Consider the following 25,796-nt stretch of genomic DNA (forward strand, 5'->3'; position numbering starts at 1 on the left):
AAAGCCCGTAATCTCTCGTTTCGACGACACTTAGTTACGCATTGTCGGCAGAGACGTGCCATTACGGCCACCTATTAGAGGTAAGCTTCAACACCACGAATCTGAGCTTATTCGTAAAACATGTCACCAAATAAACGAGCCTTTTATACTTTTAAGTTGGCAATTTACACCGTACTGTGGGAGAAGATGTCATCTACCTTCTCCTATCTCAAACACTTTGGCTTATGTGGTTTTATGACCATTATTTCGGTTAAAACGGTCATCGTGGGAATTTGGGGAATGCTTTTAACGTTAATTAAAAATAAACGAGCAGTGAAATTCCTTTGATTTTACATTAGTTTTATGGCGTTTTACACATACACCCGCACGTGTCTGCATATGTGGACAAGTGCATACAAACTTTTGCACTTTCGGGGACAATAATTTCATTAGACAGCAAGGCTGAGCACACAGTGCAGCGTAAAGTAATCGCTTGGGTTTTGTATAATGCTAAAAGTGAAGCAGAGATGCATAAAATTGAACAAAGAAAGGAGCTTCTTTATTGACAGATAACATGAAACAAGTGGAAAACGATCCCACGCTGCTTGATCGAGTTATTACAGGCGATGAGAGGTGGTTTTTTCAATACGACCCGGAAACCGCCAAAGCTCACAATGGTTGTCTCCGCGCGTCCCCCGCACGAAAAAAGCTCGCATGAGCAAGTCTAAGGTGAAAATGATGATTATTGCCTTTTTGATAGCCGTGGAATCGTCCACAAAGAATTCGTTCCACCGGGGAAACTGTGAATCAAGTCTACTATTGCCAAGTACTCAAAAGATTGTGAAAGCAAGTCAAAAGGGTGCGCCAAGACATCGCTCTTAACTGGATCCTTAATCACGACAACGCGCCGTGCCACACCGCCCTCAGCGTGTCCCAGTATTTGGCCTTTAAAGGGATCGCCGTGTTGCAACAGCCGCCTTATTCGCCCAACGTGTCACCCTGTGACTTTTTTTGTTTCCTAAAACAAAATCGGTGGTCAAAGGAACCCATTCGCGGTCGTCCCAGTCAAAGCGTTCCAGAAATGTTACGAAGCAACGCGCTGGAATCGATGTATAGCTGCCCAAGGAGACTACTTTGAAGGGGATGGCAGAGTTGTAGAATAATTTTCAAATACACTTTAATACCCTTCACAGATGCACTTTTTATAGCATAAAAGGGTATACAAATATCTTTATCTTGTTTCTGATTGTTCAGTTTGTATGGCAGCTATAGCATACAGTGGTCCGATATTAAAAATATGTTCGTAAATTTTAACGTTGCCTTGGAAAATAGTCTATACCAAGTGTTATCAAGATATCTTGTCAAATAAAAATGTTTCCCATACAAGGATTTGATTCTGATGTATGGCAGCTATGGGCTCTAGTGTTCCGAAATCGGAGGTTTCGAGAAATAAGCAACTCAAAATCAAATCAAAGTAGAAATTTATAACGATTTCTCAAAAAATGAAGGACTAGTTCGCCAGACGGACAGACAGATGGACATGGCTAAACCAACTCAGCTCGTTATATATAGTATAAAGGGTAGTCGAAAAAGTGTTTTCGTATTTTGTCAATAGATGTCGTTGCAGTCGTGTATCACCAGTGCTACCAATCAGCTTGTGTCATACCATATAGCGTTGAAAAGGTGAGATTTTAAGCTTCATTTTGTCAAAAAAAAAATTCGGGGAAGTTGAAAAAAAGTTACAGCTGTTCAAAAATGAGCGAAAATAATGAATAAATTTGCTTTATTTTAAAATTTTTGTATAAAAAAGGGAAGTATGCCACGCAAGCCACCAATGAAACTTGTTCTGGGTGCTCCAAATTAGTGCCCAATTATATACACACTGTTTAGGGTATAAAAAATCTCAAAAACGTTTTAATCGCTGCCAACGGCATTTTTGTTATTCATTCTTCCGCAAACACTTCATATTTGTTGCTACTAAAATATACTTATAGCTGTAAACCGTCATAATCTGTATGTATGCACGTCAAAGCCACAAAGCATATCCGGCTGTCAGCGCATCACTGACGCGTATTGCCTATCTGCCTGCTTGCCTGTCGGCATGCACTCACAAAACGCTCGATTACACATTCGTATGCCGTTGTTTGCATTCACACTACACTGTCAGTTGAACCGTCTGTCGTCAGCCGTCTGTCGTCATTTCAATACACATCACTTTGCACGTCATTTGCGGCATTGCGGTAGCGGCACAAAAAAAAGAAGAAAAAAACTAATAAACTTGTGAATTGAAAGGCGTTATGTAGGGGAGCGGCAATAGTGAGGGGTGAGGCTATAGTGTTATAATGAATATTATGTGTGCAAGCGCAGCACAGCATTGCCACATAATTAAATCAAGTGTCCAAGCCACTCGGCTATGCGATATCATTAGGAAAGTTCATTTCACTTACCCCGCTCCACCTGCGCTGTCGTTCACTGATGTTTTTATTAAACAGTTTTTTCTGATGCGTTGTGTTTCTACTGCCGCTCACTTCACGTTGTACTACACTCAGCTTTCCTCGGAGTATAAGCGAGTGTATGATGAAATTTTATTCCGCACGCACTTATAAACGTGTGCGCAAATCTACGTGTTTAGGTATACGAATGTATGTATGTAAGTATGTACGGAAATCCACTGCTTAGCCGCAAATAAATACTCGTATACTGCTCAGCGACCTGCGACAAATGAGAAAAAAAAACAGTCTGTTATAAAATTATCGCACACTGAGAAATATATTTTACTATTTTGCAATTCTTTATAAAAAAAATTTATATATATACATAAAATCATAAAAAAATTTCATGTCAGAAAATATTTTAAAAATATTTTCCTTCCTTTCGCTCCCAATATAAAAATCCCTCCCAAGTATGGCTCTGGGGTTCCACAGTAGTTACGGTTTAATATTGTAGCTGACTGCAATTGACTAATTCGGAAGACCGAGCAAAGTCTGGTCCGTTCCTAAAGTTGGAAGACCGAGCAAAGTCTGGTCGGTTCCTTTCTCACAGGGAGATTGCCGGAAACTACAAAGCCCATGAGTTTGTTAGAGCGGGCACACTGACCACAATTTAATTAAATAGACAACGAGTCAGTACTCCGCTGTTCTCTTGCACTCTATCGTTGGATCTCTCGTGAGTTTGGCAAGCGCTGTTCAACAACCAAAACTTGTGTGGTTGCGAGATCAAAGTGAGGTTATTTTGTCGGACGCAAATTTATAAAGTTGTATGGAACAATTTAGGCTGGAATCATCTAGACAGTTTATTCTCAGCTGTTCCATTTTTGCCAGTTTGAAGTTTCGGTAGACAAACTTTCGACGAACCGGCGAAGAGTTTCGGAGTCGTAGATAATTTCGTCGATCTTGGAACCAGCATTAACACCAACAAGAACGTCAGCTTTAAAATCCAACCCAGAATAACACTTGCCAAGAGGTGCTATCTCGGACTGAGTAGGCATTTGAGAAGTGAAGTCCGCTTTCGGCGAACAAAGACCAAATTCTACAAATCACTCATTTCCCACTCATGCTATATGGCGCAGGAGCATGGACGATGACAATATCTGATGAGTCGGCATTACGAGTTTTCTAGAGAAAGGTTCTGCGGAAGATTTATGGTCTTTTGAGCATTGGCAACGGCGTATGGCGCAGTCGATGCGACAATGGGTTGTATGACTACATTGACATAGTTCAGCGAATTAAGAGGCAGCGGCTACGCTAAGTAGGTCATGTCATCCCAATGGATGAAAACACTTCAGCTCTTAGAGTATTCGACCCAGTACCCGCTGAGGGTAGCAGAGGGCGAGGAAGACTTCCACTCCGTTGGGAAGACCAGGTGGAGAAAGACCTGGCTACACTTCGAATTTCCATAGAACGGGACAAATGACCAAAAAAGCTTAATAGCTTGACAATAAGTGAACTTATGTGAAGTACAGTGGACCTTTTATAGATGCGTCGACATGTTTCCAGGCAGTCCAGGGCACTACCCTCTTATATTAACTAGTTGTACGACCGCTTTATCGAAATTACCGTAACAGCGTACTTAATTTTTACTGAACTTATTTCAAAATTGCATTTAACGGCACATCATAAAATCCATTGAACACACAAATACACTTATTTGTAATGCAAAAGGGCAATAATCAACACTGTACACGCAAATCCGCCACAATCTCACTTGACGTTTACTAAAACCGTTACATGCCCGCCTTTGTGCATTTGTAATTGTGATGGCTTGGACTTGTGAACGTAAATATTTATGATTGACATTTAGACGGAACATGCAGGAGGCGGTAAGGGGCGGTGGTGATGCTTGCCTGTGCAATGAGTAGTCAACGCCAACGCCAGCGCCGGCCTAACAGACGCCAAACAAACAACAAACACGATTAAATACGCACATATTTGCCGAACGCGCACACACACATCTAAGATATACTTGTGTATATGTATATATATAAGCACGCAAACGCATATAAAACTTAAATATGCATGTCGCTGTAACTGTCAATGCACCAGCAAAGGCAATGACAGCGTGTTACATGAAATGGAGCGCAGCATGGTGAGTAGTGCGGGGTGTGGGGCTGGGCGCAATATAATGAGGCTAAAGTAGTGGCTATTGGCTTACTCATTTGTGGTCGCTGACATACATACGCAAACGTTTGCTAATGCCTATTAAAAATAGATTAGATTTATGAGCTCATCATAAATGCCATTGCATGCTGCGTTGGCGGCTGCAGCGCGAACTCGATGCGGCGTCGCATGCTGTGCCACAATGTGCGTGCTAATTAAGTTTTAATAACTTAATAAAATATGACTTTCTAATTGTTATAATTACTTTAGCTCGAATTCAAGTGCCAGCTGCTGGTCCACCAGCTTGGGCGCCTAAAAGACTGCTAGACTGATTTATGTGTTTGCGAATTAGTTGGTGTCGCGAAGGTCAAGTAATAAATTTGCTCTATATATATATTAACAAAGTTTCGAGAGTTAATCAAGAGACAACTTAAATGTGCGCTGCTTCTGCTTCTCCACATGGCTTTTGTCATTTAGGTCATTTTGGCTTAGTCGGCAACCTTCACAACTTTAATTCTGCCATTTCGTGCATATTTGAAGCCCCACAAGTCCTTCGCTGCTGTATTTCAACGCAAAGAAACATTCTGCTGCAGTCAGCATTGAAAACAAACAGCACCTTGTGTATCCTTACGGTTGACACAACCTTGTTGCTTGGAGTTTGATGCCTTGAACTTCGTAATTTTTTTGTTCATGAAGCTCAACGCTGGCGAAATGCGTACATTTTTCAAGGTCGTGTGAGCTAAGCTGAGACTCAGGTTTCACACAGAGGAAATGAGCGCATTTTTAGTACGAAAAGTCGTCGCAGTTAACTTCTTGGAATATAGAAATTACTGCAAGTTATCCACTTCTCTTTAAAACTGGTAGGAGACTATTACTTGATGAGTCGTAAGTTACAATACAGGTCTCAAGCAATATATACAAGCTATTGAAAATATTTTTTAATAGCAAACAAAAGCTTAGCTATAGTAATATCCATTAGTCTTTGAGATACTGTTTAAAATATGCAGAAATCGTCATGGGCTTATATGAAGAAACCTAGCAAAATGAGAAGTTAAACATTAAAGAGTGACTATGAATCATATAAACGGAGAGCATGCACCGAGGCTAGAATATGCTTCACAAATAAAAAAATTTTCAATTTTTAATTCGGTCAATTTGTATGACAGCTATATGCTATAGTGGTGCGATTTGAAAATTTGGTTTGGATATTGTAGCGTTACCTTGGGCAATAATCTAAGCTAAATTTCGCGATGATATCTTGTCAAATAAAAATGTTGTCCATATAAAACTTGCTAATGATCGGTCAGTTTGTATGGCAGTTGTATGCTACAGTGGTAAGATTTCGTCCAAACTTTATAAATCCTGTTCAGAGTATTATTACATTCAGGTTTTATTTAAACAAAATTAAAATTTCTGCAACATTTTCACGATTGTTTTCGCATTTTTATGCCTTTTTCTACTACAACATCGAACGGAAGTCAATAAATGTGCTCACAAGTAGCGCTGCATGGCAACCATCACTTAGTAGCAACTTTTTTATACTTGCAAAAATATTAACGGTGCATAAAAAGACAACGCAAGCATATAAACATATGTATACATACATAATTAATTAGACAGACAATTTATAATTTAAAAAATATCAAGAACTCTTTGGTTTATTACCCCTTTGCTTCCCTCGTGTGGAGCGGAAATGTATGAATTAGATATTAGGTTCAAAGTATAGGTATATATTGTATTATCTTCATAGACTATAGGGCAGTCATAATAAAAAATACAAATACATTAGGGTAACTCAAAAAGATATTAACGGGTAAAATGTGAGTGTTTTAAATAGACATTTTTTCGAATTTATTTTATAATTCAATGAAAAAATATCATTTTAAATAGCAAAGCTCATAGTCTTGTAGGAATTTTCTGCTCTACAAGAAAGATGTGTATAATTTTCCGATTAAGTCAGGCATTTATGAGATAATTAGTGGCAAAAATCAAAAAATAAAGAAAAATATAAAAAAAAATAAAAAATAAAATTAAAAAAAATTAGAAAAAAAATAAAAATAAAATCAACAAATAAAGAAAAATATTAAAAAAAAAATAAAAAAAAATAAATAAAAAAAATATTTAAAAAAATTAAAAAAAAAACATTAAAAAAAAATAAAAAATAAGTGATAATTTTTGTAGAGAACTAAATTTCTTACAAAACTTGCAGTTTTCAGATTTATAATAATTTTTTTTCGTTGAGTTATACAATTCTTAAAAAATTATTATTTTTTCTTTAAAAAATAAAACCTTAACCGTTAATATCTTAGATTTACGAAAAAAATCGTTATAGACCTTTGTTAAAGAAATTGTTAAAATTGTTAAAATTTCCACAAAATACACAAAACGAAATATTTTTTCAAGTCGTGGAATCGAGATACAAATTTTTATCTCTGAAAATAAGAAAAAAGTAGAAAACCGTTAAGCGGAAGACCTTCAAGTTACAATTAAGTGCTCTTACTTGGAGAGCCTTGCTTAAAGGTCTCTATCAACCAACTTTTCAGATTTTCAAGCGAAAAAAATCGTTATTTTTTGAACCACCTTATAGTACATACATTTTGTTAGTAAATTTTTATTATAATATTTTTAATATCAATATTTTTCTAACTGGTAATAAGAAAAAAATAGTAAACCGTTAATTTACAAGCGAAAAAACTTATGACCCACCCTAAAGTACATATATTTTGTTAGTAAAAAGTAAAAATTTTATACTCTATGGACCTGCAGATATATTATAATATTCTGTTTTGTAGATAAGAAATTACTAGAAGCTAGGTATTCTTGAAGAAATAAAAAATTTTAAACAAGTAAATAAAATTTTAAGAAAACATTTTGAATTTTTTTTATAATTTTAAGAAAATGTCGTTATATTACTCTTTTTCTATTGTCACACGAATCCAAAACGACTGAACAGGGTCAGGATGTAATATGGCAGCGCCTAAACCTACGCTGTAAACAGACTAGTTACTTCACTTTTTATTGCTTTCAAAAATATTATTTATTGTTAGAGCACCTAAAAGTGTGCTACAAAATGTTTTCACTTTTTAATTGCTTACGATATTTTTTTGATTTTTTTGACATCCCCAAAATCGATTAAATTGAGTATAATTATATAATTATTGCGAAAATCTGTTTTATATATATTTTTATTGCTTTGTAACGCACTATTTTCCCTGCCATATTTTTTACCAGCTTCAAAATAAACTGCTTGCATGAGGTCATCTCATAATTTACGTATAATTGATGTTTATTGCTGCTTCCCATTATATATGTACGCTTGTATGCATATGTGTGTGTGCAACTTTCCTCTTGCATAGCAGTATCAGTTGGGAACAGCTGTTATATTTTATTCAACACTCGCAAACAAGCGCATAGCTGAATATGCAAGTATGTATGTATGTATGTATACATACATATGTATGTGTATGTGTGCAGAAAGAGATAATACAATAATAACCTTGATTTTTGTCTGCAACGTTGCATACTTTGAAGGGCGAACATTGCCGAAAGCTCTCACATCAACACCACCTGGAGTAATTGACTGCTGCGCGTTAGTACTTTGTATATGTGTGTGTGTATTTCGCGTGTGCGCGAAGTGATGGAAAAGTTCGAGGTAGCTAACAGCTGTTGCGTTGCCAAGGTAAGAGCTGGCAAGGCGGAAGTAAAATCAACACAAATACAGTTTCTGCGAAGGTGTATCATTAATTACGTATGCATATACATATGTATAAAAGTAAGTTTTCTTCGAAAGCTGTACTTAACTGCAATTGAAGTATGTTCGTAGAAACGAATTTCATACTCTGAGCTGACCTGCGGCTGTCGGCGTGAGTTTCAGCTTTGCAAAATATACCGCTTAATATGTTTTTTGTTGTAAAACTTATAAATTACAACAAACATATGTGTATTTTATTTAAAAAAAATATTAGTTCATAATTTCTATATATTTGTATTTAAAACTGCTTCAGCAAAAATGACCTTCTAATCACCTCATTGCTTATTTTCCAACTCAGTAATTTTTAATTTTTACCACACTTAAGGGTAGGCCATTTAAAGTTGACCCATCTGGCAACGCTGTAACTTTTAACAGCGCTGACAAATCGGCTAATGTCATACCGCGTTAGAAGCGTCATTCGAAGACAATTTATACCATGGAACAGTACACTCCAAAAGAACGCGCTGAAATTGTTCAGCTTTATATTCAAAATAACTTTTCAATTGTGTTAACTCAACGTGCGTTTCACAAAAAAAATAAAGTGAAAAGTGCTCCAGTTAAGAACACAATTAAGTCTTTATACGCAAAATTTGTGAACACCGGTAATCTCAGTAATGCCAGTCATGCATCCAGACAACGCACAAGACGTTCTGATGAAAATATCGAAGCTGTACGAGCCAGTATTGAGGAGACTCCATCGACATCGAGTTATCGCCGCTCTCAGGAATTAGACATCTCTCGCACCACTCTCCGACGCATAATTCATAAAGATTTGAAGATGTTTCCATATAAAATTCAAATGGCACAAAAACTAAACCCAGCTGATTATCCGCGACGCTTTAATTTTGGCAAATGGGCCATCGAAATGGCTGAAAACGAACTTGACTTTTGGCGAAAACTCATCATGTCAGACGAGGCACATTTCTCGTTGAATGGAGGCGTAAACAATCAAAATTGCCGATTTTATGCCACCGAAAATCCTCAATTAATTGAAGAACAGCCTCTTTACGACCAAAAAGTAACAGTTTGGTGCGGTGTTTGCGCGAATATGATCATCGGACCGTATTTTTTCGAAGACGATGATGGAGCCACGACAACAGTCAATGGTGAGCGTTATCGAGCCATGATAACGGATTTTGTGATACCCATTATTCGCGAAAATGACATGGATAACTTCTGGTTTCAACAGGACGGGGCTACATGCCATACAGCTCGACCAACAATCAATTTATTGCGACCACTTTTTCCCCGGGCGATTGATATCGAAAAATGGTGATGTTGACTGGCCACCGAGATCACCAGATTTGACGCCACCAGACTTTTATTTGTGGGGTTATTTGAAATCCAAGGTATACGCTAATAAGCCAAAGACCTTAGCTCAACTGAAAGCCAACATTCGACGTGAAACAGCCGCCATATCATCCGAAACATTGGCCAAAGTCATGGAAAATGTCGAAAAAAGAGTGCATTTAGCTGTCAAAGCTAAAGGTGCCCATTTACGCGATCTAATTTTTAAATATTAGCTGAAACAAATCCCCTTGGACCAAAATAAATTATTTTTGAAATGAACAAAAAACATTGTTTTCTTTTGTTCTTTTTTTTTTAGAAACAAATGGGTCAACTTTAAATGGCCTACCCTGTATTATTATAAAAATTTAACATTTTAATTAATTCTTTGAAATTTATTTGCTGCTCTGTTTAGCAGGCGAACCGCGTTTGCGGTAGTGAAGCATGAGCAATGATGACGAAGGTGCTGGCACCTTGTTAGTCTCCCTTATCACGTTATGCAAATCTAACAGTACGTTAATCAGTATTCAGCAAAGTTCGCAAATCAACATATGGACATTTGTTCAACGGGGTATGATTTTTTTTTGTATTTTGTTGTCTATTTGAAGGCCACTTGTGGCTTTTTTTAGATATATAATCTATATATGCAAAATTAGATTACTTTTCGACGAAAAAAATTCATAATTCGTTAGCTGAGTAATGAGAAAAATGTTATGCTGCTAAGAACTTCTCTTTGCTATAATTTAACTAAATATTTTTTGGAAAAATAATACAAATAAATTAAAATTAATATTCGAATTATTAGTTAGCAACTTGACTGCATATGGTATGTATATAAACTAACTTTCTTCGATCTCATGATTTTTTAGATCTTAAATGATACTTATAATCTATAATCTATGAAAAGGATAAAATTTCATTTAAAATTTTAAGTTCAATTCCAGAATTTGAATTAAATATTGTCAAAATAATAACTGGATTAACATTTCATTCTAAACGGTATTCGGCATTAAACAACTTTTTCAATTCTACTACCCTTCTATCTCAGGGGAAGTCAACAACTTGCTGAGCGGCGATAATCTTGTTCCTAGACCAGCAGTTTGATTGTAATGTCAATAAAAATTTGAGATTTTGTTGGAGACACAAAAAATTTGCATACATTTTTGCATATTAGCAACAACAAATTATCTTTTAATATTTGCAACCTTTTCACATTTTATTGAATTGTTTGTAAAATCTCCGCAGATTTAGTACCTCAATAAATATTTAATTTAACTAAATATTCTCGCGAAACGCTGCACATATTTTGTCATGTGGGTCATATTTTTATAGTCCATATAGCCCTTTTCGCCCACGCATAGTAACCTTTTCTGCACCTTTGACCAATTTTACAGATTTTTTTCATATTTAAAAATGTATGGGACAATTGCACGGGGAAAGCCCAATAAACCAAAAACAACAACGAACAAGTAGCAAAAAGGTTTTAGGGTAAATACGGAAATACAACATACATATGTTTGTACATATATACAAGTATTGTTATGTGTGTTTGTGTATGAGAAGTGAGTTGGAAGCTTTTGAATGCAAACCAGCGAAAAGAATTGCGAAAAAAATATATTGAAACGTTCAGTAGCCGCATATATGTACATATGTACACTAGGGTGTCCGTTATTTCTCATTTTTTTTTTTTTTGGTTTTTGCAAAGGCCTACTGAGATTTCAGTTTTTGCCCCCAAAATAAGGATCTAAAACAAATAAGGTCTTTTTTCGATTTAAATCATATACCGTTACCTTATACATATGTATGTAAATTACATAGGGTTTTATTTAAATATTTTTTCGTTAGTGAGTAAATAAATCTTTCACCAATATTGGAAACCATGCATTAAAAAAATAATTAAATTTAATTTTTAACCTAATTTTTTTAATTTAAAAAATTCGCAACCCTGTCTATATTTTTGTTAGAATTTACAGAATTTTTCGTACTACGAAATAAGTCCAAAAGATTTTTTCCACTAAAACTTTTCTGTAAAAGTTATGCGTAGTTAATTTATACATCAAATGTACTAAGCCTTCATACAAGAGATTTATACATACTGTGTTACTCATACGACATGGTGTACTAACAGTATACAGTAAAAAGGAAATAATGAGCTTGGTTTACAAAAAACAAGTCAACTTGGGAACACCCTAATGCACACTTACAATACATTTACATATCTCTACTATATATATCGATATGTCAATATGTACATGAGTACGTGCGTGGTTGCCAAAAGATTGTGTTGATTGCTTTGCTTGCCTCTAAGCACACACATTTGTTTGCTTTTTTCGCAACATTGTTTTTTTTTTTATGAACAACCTCACTAAATGTCAAACAAGCAACGGTCGTTTACACCCACTGTCAAAGCGAGCGCAAAATGGGAAACGGCAAATATGACAGCGACGGAAAAAATTAAAAAACAAAAAAATGATGTTGCCAAGCAAATATCAAAGTGGAATCGGTGTAGCCCAGCGGCGTTGCAAAACAAGCAAATAAACACACAAACATATAAGCGAATAAATAACATAGCGTTGAAAAATGCTTTTCCACCATTAAAAAGAAAGCAGGCGTGAAGAAGAAGAAAAAGTGAAAAGCACTAAATAAACTTTGCAAAGTAGCAAATTGCTAACCAGCCAGATAAAAGTTATTTCTAAAGTTTCTTGTTCTATTTTTTTTTTGAATCCACGTTTTTGTATTTGCATTTACATACTTTCTTCTCGGCCCCGGCTAGTAAATAAACAGCTTGTCAAGTAAGCGGATTGAAGTAAGAAAATTCAAATAAAGCGCTAAAAGGTGCAAATGTAAAATGGGCGTATAATGAAGTGCACAGTGGCGACTGCGGTGGGGTGCTGTGGGAGTGAAGTTTACATTTTCATTTACTGTCTGTTTGCTGAGAATGGTTTAGGTGAGTAAATATTTGTGTGCGCTTGCCACAGGGGAACGAGTGTTGCTAACGATGAGACAAAAAGAAAAAAAAACATTGAAGCGAGGCTAATAAAGGTGTCAAAATAGAATAGATGTTCGACAGAAATAATATTAAATAAATATACATACATATGTAATTAAATAATTGGATAAAAAGGTAAAGTTTCTAACTAATTTGTATTAGTTGAATAATATTTGAACAATTATTTCATTATTTACAGATTTTTTTGTAACAATATAAATATGTTTTCTTAAAAATATTAAAATTGGGAACGACTGTATTTGCAAATGTAATATTATATGGCCTCATTTTCGTAATTTGAAACTAAAAAAACTTTTAACTTTATATATGTAATAAAAAATATTTTTAATCGAAATTTAAATATTTTTAGTGATAATAATAAATTTTAAATTATATAAAAAATATTTTTTTTTGAATTTTTTATTTTTATAAATAATTTTATTTTAAAATTTATCTAAAATATTATTTTTGGAATTTTTTATATTTTAGAAATTTTTAAAAAGTATTTCATTGAATTTTTAATTTTATTTCTATTATAGTTTTTTTTAATTAATTCATAAATATTGTTTAATTATTTTTAATTTTATTAATTTTACAAAAGAAATTATTTATTTCATTAATGTGTAAGGGTGTACGATTATGTTCTGCCATCTTTTTTTTCATTAACCACTGCGTATACGCAACCTATATATATTCATGGGTTAAGTGATAGTACTTTATATTAGTTTTTTGAATAATTAGAGGCATAACAGGCAAACAAACTATTTTTCCTTTTATTATTTTATTTTTAATTTTATTATTTTATTTGCTTGCTTTTTAAGAATATTTTTAAAATGCTGCGAAGTAATATTTTTTAGTGCACACTGCGTATACGTAACCTATCTTCTTTATACTATGAATTCGTGGGTTGATTAATAGAAGTTCATAAATAGAGTTTTCTATAATTTTAATCTTTAAGGTTTAAAACCTTGTAATTTAATAGTAAAAATTAAATTTTTTATAAATTTTTGTTTCAAAAATTTTATACCTTCCGGGTTTATGGTACTACTCAATAGAAAAAAATTATATCTATGTCCAAAATTTTAAATAATTATACTAATAGGTTCCCAAAGAGAGTTTTCTTCAATTAATGATTTTATTAATATACTTTATGTTATTAAATTTTCATTACTTTCAAAAATTAAACTTATACTAATTTTTCTGTCAAAAATTTTATTTAAATACTATCAGACGCATTTTACAATTTACAAGAAATAAACTTAAAATTATTTCCCACTCAACCCGCAGGTGTTCAAATCAATAAAAATGGGTTCACTACCTTGGTTTTCCTAAACTTGTTTCAGAAGTCGCTCACAATTCCACAGTATTTTTTTCCAGAACATAAATAATCAATAACCGTTTATATAATGGATAAAAAATAAAAAATTTCAGTTATTTGTATATGTATACAATAAAGTAAGTGTTATTAAACCGACAAAAAATACTGTTAGGAATATTCTCAGTTCACTTATGCGGCTTTTAATCAAATATTTAAAATCCTTTTTGCTTGCATCACACATTTTAATTCTAAGTCAGCTTCTTTATTTTTTCATTTCATTTTGATTTGTTTTGTTTTGTTTAGTTCTCCCTGCAGGCCTGAATTGTAAAGCGCCGTCACTCATCAGCACATTTCATTGAGTAATAAGTGACAGCAACAATAAAAGAAACGGTATAAAGTAAACGACACGTCGGCAATCACATTTTGCCTGCGGTAGCGTTTATATTATACAAAATAAAAAAAGTAATTGAATGCGAAAATATGTTGAAAACGTGTTTGCACTCGTGCTACTCTTCACACAAGCAATAAAATAAGCACAGACACAATAACCACTACGGTCGTAAGTTAGATAGCCCAGCTCATGGCACTCATACAAACAACTGATATATCACACGCCGGCAGACATTACGGCCATGCATGTGGTTAAGCCGAATGCCAAGCCATTAACCTCGTAAGTTACACACATACTTAAAGAGGTATTTACATATGAACTTTAAAAGGACCAACTAACATACATACATACTATGCATTTCTGTACAAACTTGTACATGCATGAAGTTTTCGTTGGCCTTACCTGCTGTCTGTCGTTGACTCTCAACTTGTATAAGCAAGCAAGAAAACAAATCGTGCTCGTGCGATAAACAAGTAGATATGCAAATAAATGAAAACAACAAACACAAACATAAGCAAAAGCAAACAAATAAATACAAAGCTTTACATGAGAACTTAGCTTCTCTATTTTTAGTGTGCTCTTCTTTGTTTTTGTTGAGTCATGCAGTCGACTGCGCAGCGCAGTCACAGTGCAGGGAAGCGCTGCCGTTGTGAGGCTTGTTTAATGAGCACAACAAGCCTGCCATTGATGATATGATGGGGAAATGACGTGAATAGCGGCACAACAGGTTAGGGGTGGCTTTGATAAAAATAAAAAAAACTTTTAACGTGTTGAGGGCTCTTAGCCATATGCATAAGCATTTTTGGCTTGCATATTTGCGTATTTCAGGTTTCTTTTATTTCCTTTGGTTAGTTCTACACTACTTGCGGTGTTTATTTTTGTCATGACGCTTTACGAAATTAGTCATATGTAATTATTTTTGTGCTGATTGCCATGAACTTGGCACATGACTGTGTTATAAGAATCAGGTAAATGGCGTGGAAACGTGTTTGTTGTACTTATTACGTACTTATATACATATGTATGTTACAAATGTACATACATAGATATAATTTGAGCACACAATCAGGGGTGATGAAATACAATGCCTACACGGTGCTCTATTGAAAATGGATACACTATTGTGAAATTTGTTGGAAAATTGTGACTGCACATACATATGTATATGTAATACATATTTGTACAGTTGTTTGACCGAGTTTTTTATTACGCAATTTTTGTTATTCTAAAATGTCGGACTCTACAATTTTGTGCGAAGCCTTATCAGGAAAACAATAATCTTCAACGTTCAGTATAGCGTGTTAAAGCACAGCATGTTAGAATATACTTTAAAATTGTATAAAATTTCTCCCTTCGGCTTTGAACATGAGCAAGGTACATAATCGCAACAAAACTATATAAGCAAGTATAACATGTAAATTCATTCACACAGAGTAACAAAGTCAAAAAAAAATAATAATAATTGAACCTATAAAGGTATATCTAGAACATAATTTTGGGGCGTTGATAATAAATGTTTAATTTTGATTTTTATTTTGTATAAGAAATTTGATGATTTTCTGTCACATGAAGGCTGTTACAATTTGAGGACAAAGAGATGAGCTTTATATATTCAATTTTGCAGTTACTTCAAAGAATTTGCTATTTGGGGTTTCAAAATAAATATTTATTTCTAAAATTTGTAAAAAAAAAATTGCTAACGAAAAAAAAATTAAAAATTAAAAATCTAGTTAAAACTAGTTGTTTAGAATTTTTCACATGAATTTTGAGAAAAAAAGGTATTAAGACGAAAGTTGTAGATTTCTCTATTAGCTACAACTTTGTCAGTTAACTTTTTTCCTGAAATCTAGAAAAACATTTTTTACACTTAAATACCCAATGCCTCCTATCACACTTTCAGAACAGCCGTAAATTATATTTTTTCTTGATTTTTGTTATATTCTCTTCCTTTTGAAGGTTAAACCATAATTTTTGCACTTATTAACATTTCGAAAGGCTATAACCCTGATCTACTTTAAAATTTTGGCCATCAAAAATTATTTAAACTTTCTTTCCCCTACAGATTACGCGCTGGATGGAGCAGCTCCAAGACCAACGAACCGCTTCGGCCCGATGAGCAAGCCGCTATTATTTCCGTTATACGCCGCAATGAGGAAATCGAGACCGCCGAGCGGCAACGCGTTGGTCGACTTGTCGAGCGTGTGGAGAAAATTAAACAACGCGCCGTCGAAGGTGGTCCAAATTGTTGCCGGCTCTGCGGTGACACCTTTGGACTGCTGCGTTCTACGCGCATCATTTGTGAGGACTGCAAGAAATCGGTGTGTGCAAAATGCAGTGTCGACATTAATATACGTTATCATACCAGTGATCGCACGCGCGAAATATGGTTGTGCCGCATCTGCTCGGAGACACGCGAAATGTGGAAAAAGTCGGGCGCATGGTTTTTCAAAGGGCTTCCCAATTATGACGCACCCAGCAGCACTAATTCGACACCCACACATCAGTCAGCAAGTGGCGGCGCCATGTCTGATGTGTTGCTGCCGCCGCGTGGCGCACAAAGCTGCAACAACACGCCCACACGCAATGTGCGCGTTAAGAAGCTGACAATACATGTGGACGATAGCAGTAGTTCGGAAGAGGATACAAACGGTGGCGGCGGCGGCGGTGGTGATGTTGTGGATGGCGCCATCAGCGCTGTGTGTGCTGTAGCGCCGTTGACAACAGCACGCACACCTAATAGAAATTCCTTCAACGCTGATGTCTCACCACCAGCGGCGACGCGTATGCAACGTGAGGATAGTTTTCGTCTGCGTACTTTCGGCTCCATACGCAGTTTCATTGATAGCGGTGAGCGCAAACTTTCCAATTCTTTTTTTGCCAATCGTCAGTCATCGCGTACAGAAAGTAATCAACAGGACTATGATACCATATCAACGGCATCGACTGTCACTTCGGTGAACAATAGGCGTGAGAGCAATTGTAATTATACGCGTCGCAGCTCCGTCTCGTCATCTTGGTCGATCAGTGGCGAAAGTTCTTCGGGCAATTCGGCGAACACGAGCAATCATGTGCCCAATCATAATCAAGTAAATTTGCATTGTCGGGAATTGCTCGGTTGGCTCGAGGTGGCGGTTAGCTATCGTGAGAGTGTACATAGTCTAGATTGCGTTATGGTAAGGGCACGTGATCTGCCTGCTATGGATGCGGCTGGCTTAACGGATCCCTATTGTAAGGTGAATATTGTGACCCCCGATGGTATGACCAAGTATTCGCGTTGGTTGCGTACCAAAACTGTGCATAAGACGCGCAACCCTGAATTTAATGAAACTTTGCAATTTGTGGGCGTCGAACCGGAGGAACTAGGCGGCTCATCGCTGTATGTTGCGATATTCGATGACGATAAGTATGGACACGACTACTTGGGTGGCGCTAAAATTTCGCTCTCGCCGGTGAGTTGACAGCAGCGGGTAGTCGTTAATTGCGGAGAACTTAATAATTATTGGTTTTACATATTTTTTCTCAAACGCAGGTGCACAACACCAATCAATATCGCATATCTGTGCCGTTGGGTGGCGAGGATCGGTTTAGTAATGAAGCGGAAATGTCACAGGAGTGGCCGCATGGCAAAATTTTGATATCACTCTGCTATAATACAAAGCGACGTGCTTTGGTGGTGAATGTAAAGCAGTGCATCAATTTGATACCGATGGACAACAATGGCAGCTCGGATCCATTTGTTAAGCTGTAAGTGTGAACCTTTCATACCCTGAATAGTAAATACATATATTCGGCCCTATTACCCATGCTGTTATCATTTTAAAGCAGGGACCGGAAATAAGAGTTATTTTACAATTTTTAATAAAAAAAATCATACGTAAAGGAACATCGTAGAAAAGTTTTGTTTACACCATCATGATTTTTAGGTGAACTATATGCGAAATATTGTATGATTTTTAAATTTAGATTTTTATATATTTAGATCAAAAATAAAAGTTATTTTTGATTTCTATTTTTTTAGATCAAAAATAAAAGTTATTTTTGATTTTTATTTTTTTAGATCAAAAATAAAAGTTACTTTTGATTTTTATTTTTTTAGATCAAAAAATAAGAATTATTTTTGATTTTTATATTTTTAAATCAATAATAAAAATAAATTCAAAATTTGTGGCATAATATGTTTCTTAATTTCTGTTAAGCTTTAAAGTAAAACTAAGGTGTACGGTTATAATAACAGCAAAAAATAAATAAATAAAAATTTTGAATTGATTTTTATTATTGATTTAAAAATATAAAAATCAAAAATAATTCTTATTTTTTGATCTAAAAAAATAAAAATCAAAAATAACTTTTATTTTTGATCTAAAAAAATAAAAATCAAAAATAACTTTTATTTTTGATCTAAATATATAAAAATCAAAAATAATTTTTATTTTTGATCTAAATATATAAAAATCAAAAATAACTCTTATTTTTTGATTTTTTCGATAAAAGTCATAAGAGTTACGGTCCCTGTTTTAAAGGGAAATAAAAGCGTCTATGTGGCATTCCTTTTGGCGTTATCGACATTTATCGCAAATCCTTCGATCAGGCCCGTGTTTATTATGTATTCTAAGGGCTGTGCTTTCATTAAAATCTATTGAGCGGTTTTCGAGTTACAGTTGCCACCAGTTCAAAAACCATAGTTCTGAGAAAACCGCGTTTAAAGTTTCACCCGAGCGCTTTGAAGTGCCCGAGCTCTCTTTGTTATTTGTCGAATAACTCAAAAACTAATTATCGGATCAACGTGAAATTTTCAGAGAATATTACACTTAACGAAAATGCAAAAAATAATTTATTTATGAAAATTCTGACTACCCCTAACCCCTTAAGGGGTGAGATATCTTTAGAATTTTCATAAAATAAAAAAAAAAATCGCTCTAATCAAAAATATTCAAAAACATAGTCCCGAAGTTTCATTGATTTACTCCGAATATTTTCGAAGAAATATGCCCTAAAACCATTGCACTTCATGCTGCAGCCCATACAACCGGAGAACTTTGAGGCTCGTTTCCTCGAAACTAACTTTTTTCATCCAGCCGCCAAATTGCGAGCGCATTATTTAACCAATTTACTTGAAGTAAAGCGTATTTTATAGACAATTTTATACTCAAGTGCGTGATACAGCGCTTTTCCGAGAAAAATGGCATTTTGACAATTGTTTAAGTATTTTGATCTCGAAAAACACAGGTAAAAATGCCTCTTCTTACAAAATTCTGGCCTACATCTTTTTCGAAATTCTCAAAACCCCTCTACTATGCCTAGCCAGGAAGTTGACGGCCGCAAAAAATTGTCAATCAACGGGATCGTTGATATTTCCGCCATTTTTTTTTTTTTTTTTTTACATAAAAACATTTTTATTTTGTAGTTCAATAATACCTCTTAATATACATATATGCAAAAAAACAGGATGTGATCTGTTTTTATTCTTCCAAAATAAAATTGAAAGAAATTACCCTTTTTGACGGTACTAAAGGTATCTCCCCCCTTAAGATAACTTTTCTTTGGCGTCACTCTTATACTTCAAGAACACGAAATTAGGGAATTAGGCCGGAATAAGGTTACCACGAAACTTGTAACATTCAGAAGGAAATGTCCGTGACCATATAAAGTATATATACATATGTATGTATGTATGTATGTATGTACATATATTTGACAATCTGTCCATCTGTATATAAGCGAACTAGTCCAACAGTTTTTTGAGATTTCTTTCTGAAATTTTGCACACGAAGAAAATGGCAATTTATCGGAATCGCCGATATCGGGCCACTATGGTGTATGGCTGCCATATAAACTGACCTATTAAAGTCAAGTTCTTGTAATGAAAAATTATTTATTTTTTTTTTATGTGATTTTTTTTCTTTTAGCTCAACTACCAAAATATCGTTTAACTTCAACAAATTTTCGAAAATATGCTAATTAGTTAGATAAGCTTTTGAAAACTTTTTACGCGTTCAAACAGCGCTCTACGTACATACGTACAAGTACTATACATATGTACAAAAATACATGTACTATATATGTATATGTACGTATGTACTTATATACATACATATGTATATACTTAATTATAAAAACCTTATGCTCTTTTGAAAAATATGTCATGTTTATTTGCATATTCATACCCATTCAATTTGCACTCTGCTAATTGCAACTGAGCGCTTCATTAAACTAAAAAATTCTTTTTTTTCATTTAGACAACTGAAACCTGATTCGCATAAGAATAAAAAATATAAAACCGGTGTCAAATGGCGCACATTAAATCCAATATATCGCGAAGAATTCTATTTCGAATCCAGTCCACATGACCTGAATAAACAAACGTTGTATATAACCGTTTGGGATAAAGACATTGGCAAGAGCAATGATTTTCTGGGCAGCTTGGTAATCGGCTACAATAGCAAGGGCGAACGTTTGCAGCAGTGGCTGGATTGCATAAAATTGCCGGATCACTTTCACGAGAAATGGCATTGTTTATCAGGGGAACACCCAACGCATTAATCAAATGAGTGACGGAGCGTATTGAAATTTATAAAAAAGTAACACTTATAATAAAATTATAAAAAAGACCTGACCAGGGTTGCGAATTTTTTAATTAAACATTTTTGAATTTAAAATTAGATTTTTATCGATTGGGAATAAAAAACATTTTTTTTTTCAATTTTTTTTTAATTATTTAAAAATGAACAGATTATAAAGAATATTTTTATTACAAACTTGGGATTAACATTTTGTTATTTTTCAATCCTGCATTTGAGTTTAGAAATATAAAATTTACTTTAATTAAAGTTTTCGGAATTACAAAATAAAAAAGTTAATAGTTTTAATTCAATTATTTTTAATGCATTATTTCCAATCCTGGACCTGACACAAACATTATATAATATTATGATTGTAAAAATATAAATATGCATTTGGCTCGAGATGCAGTGCATTTATATTTATATATAGTTACATATGCATTATATATAATATACATACATATGTACATATGCAGATGTACTATGTATGTAATCCACCCACAGAAATTGTTGCCAAAATTTTTAAACTAAAAACTGCATATGTATGTATATTAATTTATTTTGTTATACAAACTGCTACACAAACTCTTACATAAGTTATTTACTACATATATGCATTTAATAAATAACGTGCTGTAAATACTTACTACATACATACATGCACACGCATGTTTGAAGGTACTTGGACATGTCTTTACTTGTCACCTGTATCATCCGCAACGGTATCGTCGACCCTCCTTATTCAGCATATTTATTACCCCAATTTTGCTGCATTATATTTTATAGTATGTGCTATAAATTGTTTTTAAGTGTCCTTAAATGGGTTAAATAAGCATCAATCAAACACACACACACACACGAAATATATTTTTAGATAACACTAAGCATATAAAAATAAAACACGAACTGTAACTGCTATGTAAGCGAACGCGTATGCATTAATACACACAATTACTTTGTTTAATACAAAAAAAATTTGCTGGAATAAAATATGAGAACGTGGTGCGAGAAAATTAATATCGAATAACTTTTATTTTTATTTTTAGCAAACGATATATGAGTTTTTATTATTAATGGTTTATCTTGGCTTTGAATTGTCACTTATTTATGTATGAATGTTTACTGAAGTTGCGTTTAATAAGCGCACATTACAGAGAACATTCTCTGCACGTTAGCGCTGCACACGTTACAGAGAACGCGCTCTCTGCACTTTAGCGGTACAGTTATTTATGAATTTTATATTATTGTATGTACATATTTAACTTTTTCGTTAATTTCAGGGCAACATTCAAATATTTCATAAAGTTTAGAAACAAAAATTTAGACGATTAGTAATTTTATTTTTAAAATTACACTTTGACAAGCAGTCAAATGTTAATATTTAACATACAAATATGTATTTAAGCTATGCATATTCATTTAGGTTTTGTGAAGATTGTCGCAGCGGCTGTGCTGGAGTGAGTGAAATCAGACTGCGCTAAATTGGTGTATACACAAGCATACATACATACATATGTATGTATGTAGGTATGTATGACTTTTATTTACTCAGAACCGGTGTTTGTGCTTTTTATTTGCATATTCTACATTTTGTTTACTAACAAAAATATAAATACAAGCATTTTTGTTGCTCTAATAAATGTATAGGCAAAGTGTGATATTGTGTAAAATAGCATTGTTAGCAGCTAACTAGACACGGCTAATGGCACCTGGGTGGAATATTTAAAAGAAATACAAAATTAACCTTGCGCATTTGGGAAGTTAATTAAATATTCTGGGTGGTGTCTAGCATTTTTATTGACAATTGCAATAAAACTTGCATAGTTAATTTATGGTTTTTATGGAAAATTGTTGAAAATAAATTGCAAGTAAGCATGAAAAAAATAATATGTGAATATTTCTAATTTATTATTGCTTTGTCGTGTTTTATTAATTTTTAACTTTAATGGAAGGCTGGAATACAATCACTATTAAAATTTGTAGAATTATTGAACTCGTAGTATAATTAGCAGGACTGCACAAATTGTTTTTAATTAAAAATTTCCACGTAATGTGTGTATAGTTACAAAGAAATTAAGCAAACACGTACTTACATACCTGTTTTACTGCTAAGACAGTTGTTTACCTTTTTTTTATTTATTACAACCATTACTCAACGTAAGTCAAACAAGTTTTTGCGGTTAGTGTGGGGTGCTTGCAAGCTAATTTTATTGCATTAAATATTTTTAATTTGTTAGGTGCACAATACAATTAGCAAATATCTATGAATATATACATACATATATTTACTACTGGTTTATTGAAATGTGACTATTGGAATTACGTTTTTAACACGGATTTATATTTACTTTAAACACTTTTTTATGGCTTATGAAGACAAAAGATATTTACTGATTTAACTGCATTTATAAGAAGACATTTGTTATAAAATATTTTGAGCTGCAAATGTTATTTACTTTTTGTTGTCTGCATTAAAAATTCCCTAATTTAAATTACAAAGGCGCGAGTTTCGAGTTGGAATATTTGTTTCAAATGGAGAATAATATGTTACAAAGAGACGCGCAAAACCGCAATTATTATTCGACGTATATTTTAAGATCACAAAGGTTAGATGTGTAATTTCACAGGTTAATGACTTACATACCAATATTTGTATGTTTGTATTGTTCGGCCAATTTGTTCAGTACATGTGATGGATATGTGTATTAACAATACTTTTTAACATTTAAAGCATGTATTGCTTGTAATACTTTACGACATACATAAGTATATTTGAGAAATTTTAATAATTCTTAATAAAAAAACGTGTTATTAAAAACGAAGCATTGTAAAATATGCTGAGATTCTTCCGATTCGAAGCATTATGCAAAGGTAAGAAAATATTTGTTACAAAAAGAGGTATACGAATTTCATAACATTTGTTTCGATTTGTTGTTGCATCAATTTACTAAGCTTGTAGCCCTTTAGGCATATCGATTTTTTCCTACTATTTTTAACTCACTACTTTACTGTCTTTTCATTTCGTCTGCTTTTTTGCCTTATATGGTTTCACTACTTAATGCAGTCCAAAAAAAGCAACAAATAATGGCAATAGCACAGTTGTCATAGAATTACAGGCGGCGTAATTGAGCCATGCCCCAGCACCGCTTGTTTTTACCGAAGCATTGTCCGGCAACAAGGGTGCTTGGGTTGGATTTGCTTGCAATTGCTGTGAAGCTGCGGTGACTGGGCTCATTGGCGCCAACGGTGCACTTCCTTCGCTAGCTGGTGGCATAACTGGCGCAGTACCATTCATTTCAGCACCATTTACTGGTGCTGGTGGTGGCGGTGGGGGGGCTGGGTAGCAAGCAATTTTTTCTACTTCAGTCATCTTGCTACTATCTGCTGCATCGGTTTCATTAACGCGCACTGGTACACAAATTATGCCGCCTGGTGGGGGTTGTTCGGGGGCTGGTTGTGGAGCGGCGGCAGCAGCACTTCCTGCGGGTGCAGCACCTGGCGCTGGTGTTGGTTGTGCTGCGTTATTATCACCTATGGGGGCAAGCGGTACGTTTGGTATTGCCGGATCAGCTGGTGCAGCGGCCGGTGCTGGCGCTGGCATGGGTTGTGTGGCGTTTTCGCCAACGACACCAGTTGTGATGACCGTAGCACCGGCAGCATTTGTCGTAGTTACTGAACCTGGTGGACCGTTATTAATAATGATGATTTTATCATCAGCGCTACCTGGTTGTCCAGCGGATGCAGCTGGTGCTGATTCCACACGGGTATGAGTTGGCGTAAGCACGTGACCAAGAATTGCGCCTCCAATGGCACCAGCAGCCAAACCAGAACCTAATATTCAACTATTTAGAATTGATATTTTTTTTTTCAGTATTGAGTATCTTACCAAATCCTAATCCTGACGAAGTTTGTTGCGGTGGTGATGAGTAAAGCACAGCGCCTGGAGGAAGTGCAGCACCAGGAGCTACGTAAGTGGCACCAGCTGGTACACCAGCCGAGGGATATTGACTGCCTCCAGCCGGATAATAACCGCCATTTGCTGGCATATGTCCAGGCGATGAATATGGGTTTCCTCCTACAGGGTATGAACCAGGTGAATGGTATGTTGCGCCAGCAGGCAGTGCACCAGGCGAGTGGTATGTTGCGCCAGCAGGCAGTGCTCCAGGCGAGTGGTACGTTGCGCCGGCAGGCACAGATCCGGGTGAATAGTACGTTGCGCCAGCTGGAACTGAGCCAGGTGAATGATATGTTGCGCCTGCAGGAATCGCGCCAGGAGAATTATAAGTGGCACCAGGATAAGAGCTCTGCACACCCTGAGTATTAGTGGCTGTTATTGGAGTGTGTACATTGGTTCCTGAAGCCGGGGATCCTTGTGATTTCGGCACATTCCATCCTATAGGTTGAGTATTGGTTGCACCACTTCCCGCAGCCGACGCTGGGCGATTTGGTGCCGAATTGTATCCTGAATAGCTCAACTTGGCAAGATCCGAGTGTGAGTTACCGGCACTGCTTTGTGTCGGATAGCTCTTGGTCACATGTCCACTACTAGGGGTACGTCCACTATTAGATTTCCGATTGCTGCTCAAAACGCGCTTTGCTTCACTACACCCTAAATTTTGGGTAAGCAATAAAATTGCAAATATAGCGACCGATGCGCAATTCACTTTCACCTCCTTCGCCATTTTTGCACTACGGTCGTTTTCCGCGTTAAAACAGGTTGCTTTCAAGCAAGTTAAATTGCTTGCGTGTCTCTGTTTCTTTGTACCGTCAGTCACTTCACTACTAAACAAATTAATTATACTTGCTAATGGCAAAATACACAGAGTTATTTCCAGAATACGTTTCCTATTGTGCAACTGAAAAATTTCTGTTTAATATTGGGTCGTTTCGTTTGAACTGAATCACTGAATTCGACGAACAACAGCT

At 34.9% G+C, this 25,796-nt stretch overlaps 3 protein-coding genes across 4 annotated transcripts in view; 1 reads left to right on the top strand and 2 right to left on the bottom strand.

Moving 5' to 3' along the window:
- Positions 1–2,653, bottom strand: part of LOC105232162 (poly(U)-binding-splicing factor half pint) — a 25,854-nt gene extending 23,201 nt beyond the window's left edge. Inside the window, exon 1 of the mRNA XM_011213781.4 lies at positions 2,427–2,653. The gene's annotated coding sequence lies outside the window, so the exon portion shown is untranslated. The remainder of the gene's footprint in view (positions 1–2,426) is intronic.
- LOC105232158 (rabphilin-3A) overlaps positions 1–23,635 on the top strand; it is a 25,538-nt gene extending 1,903 nt beyond the window's left edge. Inside the window, exons 1-4 of one of the 2 annotated variants that reach the window (XM_049454571.1) lie at positions 14,041–15,278; positions 16,373–17,759; positions 17,840–18,054; positions 20,547–21,206. In XM_049454571.1, the coding sequence (XP_049310528.1) occupies positions 15,244–15,278; positions 16,373–17,759; positions 17,840–18,054; positions 20,547–20,850 (1,941 nt within the window). In that variant the 5' untranslated portion in view covers positions 14,041–15,243 and the 3' untranslated portion in view covers positions 20,851–21,206. Of the gene's footprint in view, positions 1–14,040; positions 15,279–16,372; positions 17,760–17,839; positions 18,055–20,546 lie in introns of those variants that run through there. The other variant, XM_011213774.4, reaches the window with a different exon arrangement.
- On the bottom strand, positions 23,042–25,787 carry LOC105232165 (uncharacterized protein Rv2082). Its single transcript, XM_049454579.1, has 2 exons — positions 24,757–25,787; positions 23,042–24,701 (listed from the first exon to the last, which is right to left on the bottom strand). Exons 1-2 carry the CDS (start codon positions 25,550–25,552, stop codon positions 23,926–23,928), a joined length of 1,572 nt encoding a protein of 523 aa, XP_049310536.1. The 5' UTR covers positions 25,553–25,787; the 3' UTR covers positions 23,042–23,925.
- Between the last annotated feature and the right edge of the window lie 9 nt (positions 25,788–25,796).

This window comes from Bactrocera dorsalis, chromosome 4, assembly GCF_023373825.1.
Source record: "Bactrocera dorsalis isolate Fly_Bdor chromosome 4, ASM2337382v1, whole genome shotgun sequence".
NCBI lineage: Eukaryota > Metazoa > Arthropoda > Insecta > Diptera > Tephritidae > Bactrocera > Bactrocera dorsalis.

Bases quoted from the DNA above. Each gene is read 5' to 3' on its own strand.
- LOC105232165 (XM_049454579.1), bottom strand. From the start codon at position 25,552: ATGGCGAAGGAGGTGAAAGTGAATTGCGCATCGGTCGCTATATTTGCA. The intron at 24,702-24,756 runs GTAAGATACTCA...GTTGAATATTAG, and splicing joins TTCGTCAGGATTAGGATTTG to GTTCTGGTTTGGCTGCTGGT.